A 12,305-nucleotide genomic window follows, 5' to 3' on the forward strand; every position below is an offset into this window, starting at 1 on the left:
AGTAGAATTTGTATTTCTGAAATTCACTGTTTCAAGAATAGTTTTATGTTTGGTTAAGAGGAGAGTCTTGTCTGTCGATGCACTAGAAAGTCATTAACAGTTTGCCACTCCTTTCTTAGATGCATGAAGAAGCCGAGGCTGTGCTGGCAACACCACCAAAGCAACCTATAGTTGATACATCTGCTGAATCCTGACCTCATATTTATGATGTCTGTAGATGAATACTATATATATTCATATTTGTGGATTTCCTAAAAGCCTCAGAAAATGCTGACTAACTGGGCAGCCAAGACAGGAGTATCTTCTGTTCCAGCAATTACTGGTACATGCACAGTTGGAACTGCAGACTTCCCTACCAAAACAACTTCCTCTTTTCCCTGTTGAACCCTCTGGGGGTTCGTTGCTCATTACCACAGTTTTAAGAGTTTTAGTTACCATTATATGCAAGAGCCAAGCACTGAATACCTACATAGGTTTTCTATTTTTTCATTTTAAGAGCATAACAGTGGAACAATAATAGGATATGCAGAAGCACCCTTCACACAGTTATTTCTGAATTCTTTTTTTTAGGGTAAATATAAAGATGCCTTGTTTGTTAACTAACTCATGGAAACCAGGAGTCCGTGTCTCTGAGGCTGCACCCTGTTCCACAGTGGGGTGTGCTGTAACTGCTGGTATTAGAGGGAGAACTTTGGCCCTGCCACATTTTTCTTAATATTTGTAACACTACTTCAGAGGTTTGTAACCTCAAAGCAAAAGAAGAGCCTCAACAACCCAGGACTTATAAGTTATTTTTATGTTACTAGACTTGCAACAGTTTGTTTTCTGTCTCTTCAGTTTTGTGGCAATATGTTATTATAGGCTATTTGAACCAATTAAGGTTTTTCACTACAGTTCTTGATTCAAATCAGAATGTCCTCTTATAATTCTGAGTATTTCCCATTTGTAGAATGCACATGTTTTCATTGGACTTCTCATTTTCATCAACTTCCCATATCACCATTTGAAAGAGGAACTTGAACAAGCACTATTGAGACGTAAAGCAAAAGAAAGCAGTAAATAACACTTTGGATCTTCTGAGGAAGAGAGAAGTTTGCCTCTGATTTACACATTCCGTGGGAAAAGAAGAGCCATATTTCCTTTTAAAAAACAATCATTAATGCAACTTGAATTATGATTAAAAATTGTAGTGAAAAGCCTTAAGTACCAAATTTTAAAGCAGCAGTAATTTAATTTTTATATCAGTGTTCTTGTTTTGCACAAACTAAATGCAGTGATAGGTGAGTTTATCAATACAGTAATTGCCTTTATCATATTTGTGAAGTTGTTAGGTTGATGAGGGCAAAGTTTTGTTTATTTGTTTAATTTGTATATGTTTAAAGATATTTGAGAATCTTTACAGGAATTAAACATATATGCAAATTTGTATATAAAAAATAGCATGGCCATCACCATTAGAATGCTTGTAAATGAAAGGATTATCTTTTTTGAGGTCTATATATAAATAGAAAAAATCCAGCTGGACTGATTAGGACCCTTTTTTTAATTCATTTGTTTATACCATTTTTACAGTTACACATCAGCTTTGACACAGTCCTAGTACCTTGATTAATATTTCCCATAGTACAGATCCTTTTTATAACGGGCTTGTTCTTTGAGATCTCTGTAAAGAACCCTGTGAACTAGAAAATGTAACTCACAGAGATACTTTTTGTTTTGTTTTGTTTTTAATTTACTGGCACTGAAAGTTCCAATTGGGATGAAGCATTTCATCTCACTTCATAACACCTCTTTGACTGCACTTCAGTGAATTGTTCTTACATGCACTGTGTAGCAACTTACATTATAACAAAGCAGAAAAGGGCTGTAAGCTGCTGCTTATGTTAAAAAGTGGTTCTTCAGATTTTCTCTCATAAAATCCAAGTGAAAATAAAAATATTTTTTTTAACTTTAATTTATCACTGAACCCAGGTGTTTATTTAAATGTTAACAGTACTTTTAAGAACGTTGCCTGTCACCTTGGTCTTTGGTCTTGGATGATTAAAATGCTTTCCAGAGAACCAAATGTCAGAGTTACTAGACCAAATAGTGGTTAAAAACTCCAAAGGAGGTAATTTAGTAATCTTATTCATAATGGGGTTGACATATTTTAGACATTCATTTTAAACACTACCTCAGTTAATATAGAATATAAAATCTGTGGTTTAATCCCTTAAAAGTTAACAGTAATTCTTTTTTTTGTCATATACACAACTGTCCCCATCCTGGACCCCACTTCACTCATCCATCCCCAAATGAAGTCTTTGTTACTATTAACCTGAACAGTTTCATTGACTATTACTTTGAAAGACATGTATGTATACATTATAATAATTGCCTATAGCACTTAGTTTGGGGAGACAGAGTTTTGTGGTTATAAGTAATCTAAGAAAAAAAATGTCTATACTTAAATGTATAGTGCTATTTGGTTTATCCATGTTTCACTGACAGGTCTAATACGTTTTCAAGTACTCATCTGTATAAAAGTAGACTTTTATGATGAAAAATGCTCACATGCAGTGCCAAGTGATTTACCTTAGTGTTTAAAAATATTAAATTATAGCAGAAAAGATTAGGAATGGTGTCAGTGGTAATAGAAATAATTGAGAAAATCATCTATAAGTAATAGATACTACCAGACTATAAAATACCAAAATAATGTCAATACTGTAGTTTTTCAAGATTTTAGAATTAATCTTAGTCCATATAAATTTGTACTGTTGGTAATTATTGAATAATTTGAAAGAATTTGGGCAGTTGTGCTGGTTGTAAACTGAATATCTAATTGTAAAGTGAATTGTCATTTCTAATTGAATTTTTTCAAGAACAGATTTCACTTCACATACTAAGTAAATAATGATAAATAATAAGGAAATTAGAAATTAGTATTAATAATTAAATATGGTCTAAAATTTCTTACACTTTTCTTATTTATACCTAGGTAGATTTGAGGAGAGGAGAGAAGTCTCCCTCATAAAAATTTTCTAATAAAGATGAGTAGCATAAGTACATTCTGTAAGACAGTGACATTAAAAGAGGCTCTTTGGAGGGATATACATTCTTATGCTAGTTTTTCTAACATCATGTGTACAAGTTGTTTTGAAATGGTAGCTTTAATAGTTTTCAGCTCTTTTATCCAGAGCTTGAGATAATTAAAGCTGAGTTTTTCAGGTCATATTTACGGTAGTAAAATGTTCAACAGTGAGGTGTCAGTGCTTATTTAGATTTGTCTACTGCTCTTTATAAATTCTTTTTCATTCCATTCAGAGGATGCCTTTTATCCCTGCATTAAAGCACAGATCAGTGAGCAATAAAAACTAATCAAATTGTCATCTAAATTATAACTGCAATTCTTTTTGCATGGTAAGAGTGAGGTGCTAATTTTGTGTGAGATTAGCTTTGTAAACTACCTTGGGAAAAGTCCTTTGGAATTAAGATTTTCCCCCTTTTGTTTTATGCTTCCAGTGTTGTCTCAAATTCACAATCCATTAAATGTGGGAAAAAAGAAAAGGTAGAATTAACTGAGAGAGTTTTATGAAAAGAGCTGATGGAATAAAAGAGAACATTTCAGGTTTTCCAAAATAGAAGTTGGGAAAGGTCTCCCTTGTCTCCCCCCATTCAGGAAATCCACTATTACCAGCCTAACTTGAAGAGTATCACTACAGTGAGAGTTTCATTATAAAAGAGTACTAGTGAAATAGATAGCAGTGCTTATCAGACAATATTGAAATCTGTGAGAATCTTTCTAGGAACATTCTTTTTTCCTTTTAGTTCCAGGTTCCCAAAGTATTTTTCATTCATAGTAGGTTTATATATATGACTCACACAGCATGTGGATTCCCCGCCCCCTTTGGAGTATTTTTATAATGTAGGTGGAGAGCTGGGCCGCAGCACGCATTAATTGCACATCTTTGATTTTCTTTACAAAATATTTAATTTGAAAAATATAATTTATGCCAAAAATACCTTGTAATTTTTACCACTGAATAGGTTGATTTAGCACAAAATACAAAGTCTTGGGGCAGAGGAGGGGAGATAAAAAAAATTTTCATAGATAATAGTTGACAAATGTTCCATTCCCAGCCTGGCAGAAACCCTGAAGCTGCATCATAAAACAAATGGTGTAAATTAGTTTTGAGAAGTGGTAAGGGATTGTGAAGAAAATCTCAATGCGCCCTAACCACGTGATATCCTTTTTTTATTTAGTTATAAGCTGCTACATATTTGGAGGTTCTGGTGTTTGTAGGTCACTGAACAGACATTGAAATCTGATTTATATTGTATAACTGTAACATAGAAAGAAAAAGTATTTATATATTTTCCGTAAGAATATTTCATTGAGTTGTGTATAATTTAAAGAAGGTTTGTCCCCAGATGGTTTTGCTCACCTTGATTTTTTTGTGTGTGGTTTTCTTGTTTTTGTATAATGTGTACAGTTTATGTCAAGGGCATTAAAAGCCTCCTGAAGCATAATCTTATCAAAGGGATACATTGTTAATAAAATGTACTTAAAATTCTTAAAACTTGTGTTGTTCTGTTTGAAATTTTAAAACAATCATTGTTGAATTATGAACCACTGAGGCTGTTACATGTGACTCCCAGTAAAAATGATTTTTAGTTTGCACAGATAAGAGCCTAGTTTAGTAACACATTAGTGGCTATTCCAAATGTTTTAAAATATCTGTACTTAAACATTCTTTATGATCTAATCAAACAAATAGCCTTACAGATTTTATTTTCAACTTCAAATAATTATAAAGGGTTTGATAAAATGGGTCTGTCTTTAGATACAACAATTCTGAGTTTTTTGATGAAATGATATACAATGTAAGTGATGAAAGTATGTTGATGACATTTCTGTGAAAGGTATTTGATTGCTCATGCAGCAACTGTCCTGATCAGATGAACTATCAGTACAGCCACCTAGTGGTAAAAGAAAATACCACAAGGGAAATTACCACAGCTGGAGAATAAAATTCAGTGTCAAAGCCAGGTCAAAGCTAGGTTATAGTTGACCAGATGTGGTAAAATGTATGTCTCACTTTCAGAAATGGGTTTGTCTGGACGGAGGGACGCCTGGGTGGCTCAGCAGTTGAGCTCCTGCCTTCAGCCCAGGGCTTGATCCTGGAGACCCGGGATTGAGTCCCACACCAGTCTCCCTGCGTAGAGCCTGCTTCTCTCTCTGCCTGTGTCTCTGCCTCTCTCTGTGTGTCTCTTATGAATAAATAAAATCTTTTAAAAATTTTTGGATAGATTGGTCTTTTTTTATTTTTATTTTATTTTTTTAAGTTTCGCTTATTTGACAGAGAGAGCACAAACAGACGGAGTGGCAGGCAGACGGAGAAGCAGATTCCCTGCAGAACAGGGAGCCCAATTCAGGACTGAATCCCAGGACCCTAGGATCATGATCTGAGCCAAAGGCAGATGCTTAACCGACAGCCACCCAGATTGGTCCTTAGGCACATTTCTGTATATATCATTTTCCCCATTGCCTTCTGCATATGTATGTTGTTCAGTAAAAACATAGTTGGCCCCAAAATAAACTAAAAGCACAATTAATAATCATCATATAACTGATCTTTGAAAAATGTGGACCTAAACTTCAGAAAGTTTGTTTCATTCGAAAAAAAACCTAACTCTTTGGTATATAAAAGTACTCAAAAATAAAGTACTGTCTCAGTCCATTCAGGCTACAATAACAAAACACAGACTGGGTAGCTTACAAACAACAAATCTATTTCTACAGTGCTGGAGGCTGAAAGTCTGAGGCCAGAATGCTAGCACAGTTGAGTGAGGGACCCTCTTCCAGGTTCCACAGTTCTCGTTGTGTCCTTACATAGCAGAAAAAATAAGGAGCCCTCCAGGATAATACGCCTAATAGCCTTAATCCCAAGTACATGAGGGCTCCAGCCTCCAAACCTAATCAGCTCCCAAAGGCCCCATCTCCTAATACCATAATATTTGGGGGTTAAGATTTCAACATAGAAATTTTGAGGGGTGCAATCATTCAGACTATAGCAACTACTTCTGTATTGATTTCAAAAACCAAAATATATTAGAACTTCGTTTCTTTAATGCTTATCTTAAGGGATTAAGTCAACTGTGTTTGCTTGGTACTTTAAACAATATATTTAGTTGTGTTGTAAATTTTTAACTGCTAATTCTGAAGGACTTTGTTGTATCTCTTCAAGGGTTTCTAAAGTTCTACTTAATGCAAAATGTTTAATAGTTTTGTAAATTCTTTGAGATGAAAGCTAGTTTTCTTTCCACGGAGCTCTTTGAAGAAATACTAGATGTTGTCTAATTCAATTACTTGATTTTCTCAATACACATTCTGGTGGAGAATCAATTTCGCTAGAATCAGCGTTGAGTCAGGTAGGTGCTAGAATGGGAGCAAGAACCTCTGGCCAGTGCATGGTTCTGCTCTGTGGCCAGGCCCTTGCTCTGAGCCTCAGTGATCACAGTACCCTGCACACCATCAAAATACCAATATTTTCAAAGACCCCTGCACACCAAAATACCAGTATTTCCAAAGAGATATTACTAATTTGGCTTTAGGTACTTCAAAAAAAAAAAAAAAAAGTGGGCTCCATGTGTAAGCAGGGCTTAAACTCATGACCCTGAGATTGAGACCTGAGCTGAAATCAAGGGTTGGACACTTACCCCTCTGAGCCATGTAGGCACCCCCAGTCAAAATACCTTCAATTTTTTTTTTTTTAAGATTTTATTTATTCATTCATGAGAGACAGAGAGGCAGAGGGAAAAGCAGGCTCCATGCAGGGAGCCTGATGTGGGACTCGATCCCGGGTCTCCAGGATCACACCCTGGACCAAAGGCAGTGCTAAACCACTGAGCCACTGGGGCTGCCTGGTGAAATACCTTTTAAAGGTGTATTATGGTTACAGTATGAAAAGAAGAGCTTAGAGAAACACAAATATTTGCTGATGAAGTCATGTAAGATTTGCTTCCAGATAGGAGGGAGAGTGGAGAAGGGTATGGATAGGCTAAAACAGCCATGGGTTAGTGGCTGTTAGGGCCAATGATATTATATACAAGGGTTTATTACACGGTTACACTTCTGTGTCATTTGAAATTGTCCGTATTTTTTTTTAAGATTTTATTTATTCATGAAAGACACACAGGGCAGAGACACAGGCCAAGGGAAAAACAAGCTTCATGCAGGAAGCCCCACATGGGACTCGATCTCGGAACCCCGGGATCATGCCCTGAGCTGAAGGCAGACGCTCAACCGCTGAGCCATCCAGGCATCCCTCCATGAGTACTTTTTTCATCCTAATAATTCTGACACAGGAATACAAATTACAAAGTTTCTGAAGAATGCTTCTTAAAGTAATGCTGTTAAGATGGCATATGGTATTGATAGTTAAGGTTTTAAATATGAATGTGTTTGATGTTATAGGAAAGGGATGTTTAGAGCCAAAACTGTAGTCAGTGACACAAACATAGTTATGTAGCTCAGCATTTCCTGTTGGAATGTTGCTATATTTCAGAAAGGCATCATCTGATTTAGGAGAGTGATTCTCAAAGTGAGTGTGCATCCGAATGCCTCGGAGGAAGCTGATGAAATATGTAGATTTCAGGCCTCATGTCATGGAGATTCTGATGAGGAGGTTGGGAGTGGTATCCAGAAATTTACATTTTCAGTAAGCTCACAAGGTGATTTATTGACTCTACTTACGGTTAGATTTTCATTTCGTTGAGGTAGAGAAAACACGATGCAGTGGTGAAATATTTTAATTACAGCTTTTTGTGACACAAATGACTTCAAGGTTTCATGGGTTATTTTTAAAAGAAAATCTATATAAAAGACACTATTTACAAGTCAGTCTTCACTGCCATTGACATTTCTTTTATTAATTGTATCATGAGAAAGCAACAAATGGGCTGAATGATGACAATACTGGCCCCCAAAGTCATCTGGAAACTATCAGACTAACCAAGATAACTTGTTGTATTATGTTGGCAATACATAACCGTTTTTTTCCAGCCAAAGTTTCAGTTCTGTGTAAGGAAAAAGCTGAATAAACCTAAACAGAAGTCCTAGTTTGTGTTGATATATTTAGGCTAGTTGACCCTTATTTGGAGATGTGGGTCTTCTGCTCTCACTCTTGGTTCCATGGTGGTGATGAACAGTGCTGGGCATTTGGTACCAGAGGCCTAGATGGTGTCATTTCCAGCACAGCAAACAAGGAACTCCTAGTCATCCTTGCTTAGAAATGTGATAAAGTGCTGATGAGTAGAAGGAAGAGAAAGGAACCGGTGTGTATTGAACACCTGTTGTGCATCAGGTGCATCGTATATATTGATTCAAAGAGACAAGGCTGCTGCTGAGAGAATATAGAATTTCCCACTATATAGCTTTTTACAATTATCTCTAAACCATGTCCAACAATGACCTTTCCTTATATTCATTGTTAGCATAATAGGAGTATAAATGAGACCGTGAAGGTTTTCTTGACCCAGACAATTGCAAAGACCAAAGGGGACTAAATGAAAACAGGTCATTTATATATTAGTTCTTAAAAAAAAGAGGAACCATAAAATGTGAATGGAATTTATAATAACGTTTTCTTTTTTCTATTCTGAGGTAGTTGTCAAAAATTATGGTCAAAGACTGATGTCTACCAAGTAGTGTTATCTTGACACAGTCAAGAGTTCCTTGCCAATCCCACTCTTTAACTATAGTAAGCTAAATGGAAATGCAGTTGTGGGAATCTTACTGATTATTCACATGTCTTACCTATCAGATAAGGTCCGTGCCCCCAGGAGGGTTCATTTTACTGCATCAACGAACTACAAATTGTTATCACTTCAAGGCAAGTCTAAAATCTGTTTTACTCTCAAACATCTGTGACTTTTTCATTAAACACACCCAGAATAAATTAACATTGACAACTTATGCTCTAGTAGTAAATCTTCTGTGGCCTTTATCAAAACCTTAAATCTAGTTCCTTTACCCTTAAGATACTGAGCATAGGGGTAAAACTTAAGGGAAATATTTCCTCACTAAAAACTGAACTCCTAGGACCATAGCCACGCTGTCCAGTACTGACTGGGCAAGGTCTATCCGCATGTCAAGTGACCGGCCTGCTGTTGCAAAGGTGAGCCTGGAACACACAGCAGCAAGGTAAGCCTACTTCTGTGACCCTGCCATTTCTACGGCAAGTCTGCCCCAAGGAGAGATGTTAAGTTCCACAGCTTCTGACCTTTGAGACCGAGCCAGACTGTAGAGGTCTCATATGTCAACGGTGACCGCTCACTGGAATTAGGTGCCGAGGCATCTGGTGGTGGAATGGTGCCGTCGATGCTCCTTTTTCGCGTCTATGTAGCATAAAGGCATGCGATGGGTATACTGGTCAGTGGTAGTGTTCACCTTCGTCTAAAAGGGTAATGGAAGACAGGCTGCTACTCCCGCTCGAAGAAGGAGCGGCAAGGCCCAAGGGTATGGCCATTTGCATTTTATATTCTGAACAGAGTTCTGGCTGTGGTGGATTTGTGGGGAGACTGGACTTATCTCCAGACACGGGTGAAGCCACCTGGGATACATAATTCAAACTACTTTCTCCAGCTGGGATTTCTTCTAAGGAGTTCATGCAGTTTTTTTCTAGTGCCGTTAGTAAATTTTCAGATGATGTCAACAGTCCCAGCTGACTTGGGGCTTTCGTGGGTACTGGGACATGGCCACAGGAAGCAGAGTCAGAAGCTGCCTGATTATAGGTAAAGTTCTCAAAACAGATGCAGGGGCCAGGGCCGGAGTAGCTCTCCTCTGCTGGGAGGAGGTAAAGGTAGGTGGGCTTGGCAGCCTCAGGTTCTGTGGGTGACTTCCCAGTGCCTTCGTGCTTGTTTACAACTTCAATAGTGTCTGGAACACAGTCTTTGATATTCATAATTGTTAGGCGAGGATTCTCCTGGAACGGACCAAAAAAGCATGCAAATATTAAGAGTGTGTATGTGTGTGTCAGAGTATACAAAGTATGTGAAATGCACTCAAGGCTTCGGTTTTTGTGTTTCATCCTATCACAAGTTAACTGGGGCCGGTGTTGCAAACCAAAGGATCTCCCCTGTTGGAAGAAATCTCAAAGCTCCAGGCACCCATTTCACGGCTGTGGGAGCCAAGGGGATTGTTGCTTTGTTCTATCTTCCTGAGGAGGTCTAGAAAAGTAGGATGATAGCCCCAACCCCAGGTTAGTCTTTATTTTTTTTTATTTTTAATCAAGGTTTTTATTTTATTTTTTTAATTTTTATTTATTTATGATAGTCACAGAGAGAGAGAGAGAGAGAGAGAGAGAGAGAGAGAGGCAGAGACCGAAGCAGACTCCATGCACCGGGAGCCCGACGTGGGATTCGATCCCGGGTCTCCAGGATCGCGCCCTGGGCCAAAGGCAGGCGCCAAACCACTGTGCCACCCAGGGATCCCCAGGTTAGTTTTTAATAGAGAGATGGCACACATACAGTTTCCCAGCATTTACCTTGGATTTTATTAATGACAGAACACTGCTCTTGTAAGGATCTGGAATGTCAGGATAACACTTCTCCTTCATCCTAGAAAACAGTGAAAACTGGACTTGACTTTTAGAATATAGTGACTAGTTAAGACAAGCGTGGAGTCCCGTTCCCGGGTCCCAGTCCTTGCTCTGTCACTTGCTAACTTGGGCAGACTGCTTAGCTCCCCTGTGCTTACATCTACTCATTGACTCAGTGGAGATAATTCCGGCGCTCACGGTGGTGGTGGTGTGAGGACTGAGGAGATGTACGGAAAGCCCCTGGACTACTGCCAAGCGCACAGTAGGCGCACTACCGGTCTTAGCTACGGTTCTTTTTTTTTTTTTAAGATTTTATTTATTCATGAGAGACACAGAGAGAGAGAGAGAGAGAGAGAGAGAGAGAGGCAGACACACAGGCAGAGGGAGAAGCAGGCTCCATGCAGGGAGCCTGACAGGGGACTCGATCCCGGGACTCCAGGATCACGACCTGGGCCAAAGGCAGGCGCTAAACCACTGAGCCACCCAGGGATCCCCCTTTAGCTACCGTTCTTGAACAGGCTTTGAGATATTTTCAAATGTCTATTGTTTTCCTTATGTATTGACCTGGAAAAGCAAAACTCTTCTAAAAATGTCATATTTTCAACTCTCTCTGCCCTTTGCCTCTTCAGCACCTTCTCTCATTATTCAATGTGATTTCTAGCTTCCTAAACTCCTGTCTAGATTTTACCCCCCTCTTTCTTCTTGGATAAAAATCTTCCCCACACACTTACCACTGACTTTTCAAGTAGCATAGGATCATGATGAGCAAAATGCAGAAAATCATAGGGAGTATGATACGTATCAGCATAGGGGCTGGAGAAGAGAACAGAAAGTGGTATTTTCAATGAGTACTTTTCCCTCCTCAAAGGAACAAAAGTTAAAGATTGAGATGAATTTTACTGTTATTCCTCAAAAGTCTATTTATGCAAGATTCAAAAAAATTTTTTAAGTTATTTATTTAAGAGAGCAAGCAAGAGCCTGAGCAGGAGGGAAGGTCAGAGGGGGAGAGGGGGAGGGAGAGAGAGAGAGAGAGAGCGGGAGTAGGGGAGGGGCAGAGGGAGGAGAAGCAGGCTCCCCGCTAAGCAAGGAGCCCAATGTGGGGGGATGTGGGGCTCCATCCCAGGACCCCAGAACCGTGGCCTGAGCCCAAGGCAGATGCTTAACCTATTCAGCCCCCCTGGGCACCCCTTGTTCCCTCTTCTAACAAATTGGATCACTGCTTCCAATTGTTCACTGCCTCCTTGTGTTAAAATCATAGTCCCCACCTCTGCCAAAGCCTCACAGGTGGGTATACACCAGGGCCCTTGACTGGGGGTGGGGAGGGTGGAAGGGGGTGTCGGTCACATGACTATTCGGCCAGTGGGCTGGTAGTAGTTGTAATCCTAGTCGCTGCTCTAGGTGCTCTTGCCAGAGCCGGGTTTAATTAGGGGATGGGGACAGGGTAGCTAATGTGGAATTTGGTAAGGGGGGGCAGGCGTGGGTAGATGCCCAACCCGGTGCTGCGAGGTGGCACAGGGGGCTAGTGGCAGGGACACCCAGGGGGAAGAGGAGCCAAGCAAGCCCCTCAACAACAGGCTTACAGTGAACCCCGAGGGCGGGGAGGGGAGGGAAACACTCCTGTCCACTCCACTAAAGAACACTTTGCTCTCAGATCTGAGCTTTTGACAATTATAACCCATTTCAAGATTTGGTGAAGTTGTAGAGTTAGGACGCATTTGAGAA

At 39.2% G+C, this 12,305-nt stretch overlaps 2 protein-coding genes across 14 annotated transcripts in view; one reads left to right on the forward strand and one right to left on the reverse strand.

Annotated features, from left to right (window-relative positions):
* RICTOR (RPTOR independent companion of MTOR complex 2) overlaps positions 1 to 4,562 on the forward strand; it is a 117,274-nt gene extending 112,712 nt beyond the window's left edge. For all 7 annotated transcript variants that reach the window (XM_025436376.3, XM_049109307.1, XM_025436377.3 and 4 more), the window contains one exon: positions 120 to 4,562. In XM_025436376.3, coding sequence (XP_025292161.1) covers positions 120 to 194 — 75 coding nt within the window. In that variant the 3' untranslated portion in view covers positions 195 to 4,562. The remainder of the gene's footprint in view (positions 1 to 119) is intronic.
* Positions 4,563 to 7,778: 3,216 nt separating this feature from the next.
* OSMR (oncostatin M receptor) overlaps positions 7,779 to 12,305 on the reverse strand; it is a 50,642-nt gene continuing 46,115 nt past the window's right edge. For all 7 annotated transcript variants that reach the window (XM_025436247.3, XM_025436243.3, XM_049109313.1 and 4 more), the window contains 3 exons: positions 11,315 to 11,396; positions 10,530 to 10,602; positions 7,779 to 9,968 (listed from right to left, as the gene is read on the reverse strand). In XM_025436247.3, coding sequence (XP_025292032.1) covers positions 9,417 to 9,968; positions 10,530 to 10,602; positions 11,315 to 11,396 — 707 coding nt within the window. In that variant the 3' untranslated portion in view covers positions 7,779 to 9,416. The remainder of the gene's footprint in view (positions 9,969 to 10,529; positions 10,603 to 11,314; positions 11,397 to 12,305) is intronic.

The sequence above is a fragment of the Canis lupus genome, chromosome 4 (assembly GCF_003254725.2).
Source record: "Canis lupus dingo isolate Sandy chromosome 4, ASM325472v2, whole genome shotgun sequence".
In the NCBI taxonomy this organism is placed as follows: Eukaryota; Metazoa; Chordata; class Mammalia; order Carnivora; family Canidae; genus Canis; species Canis lupus.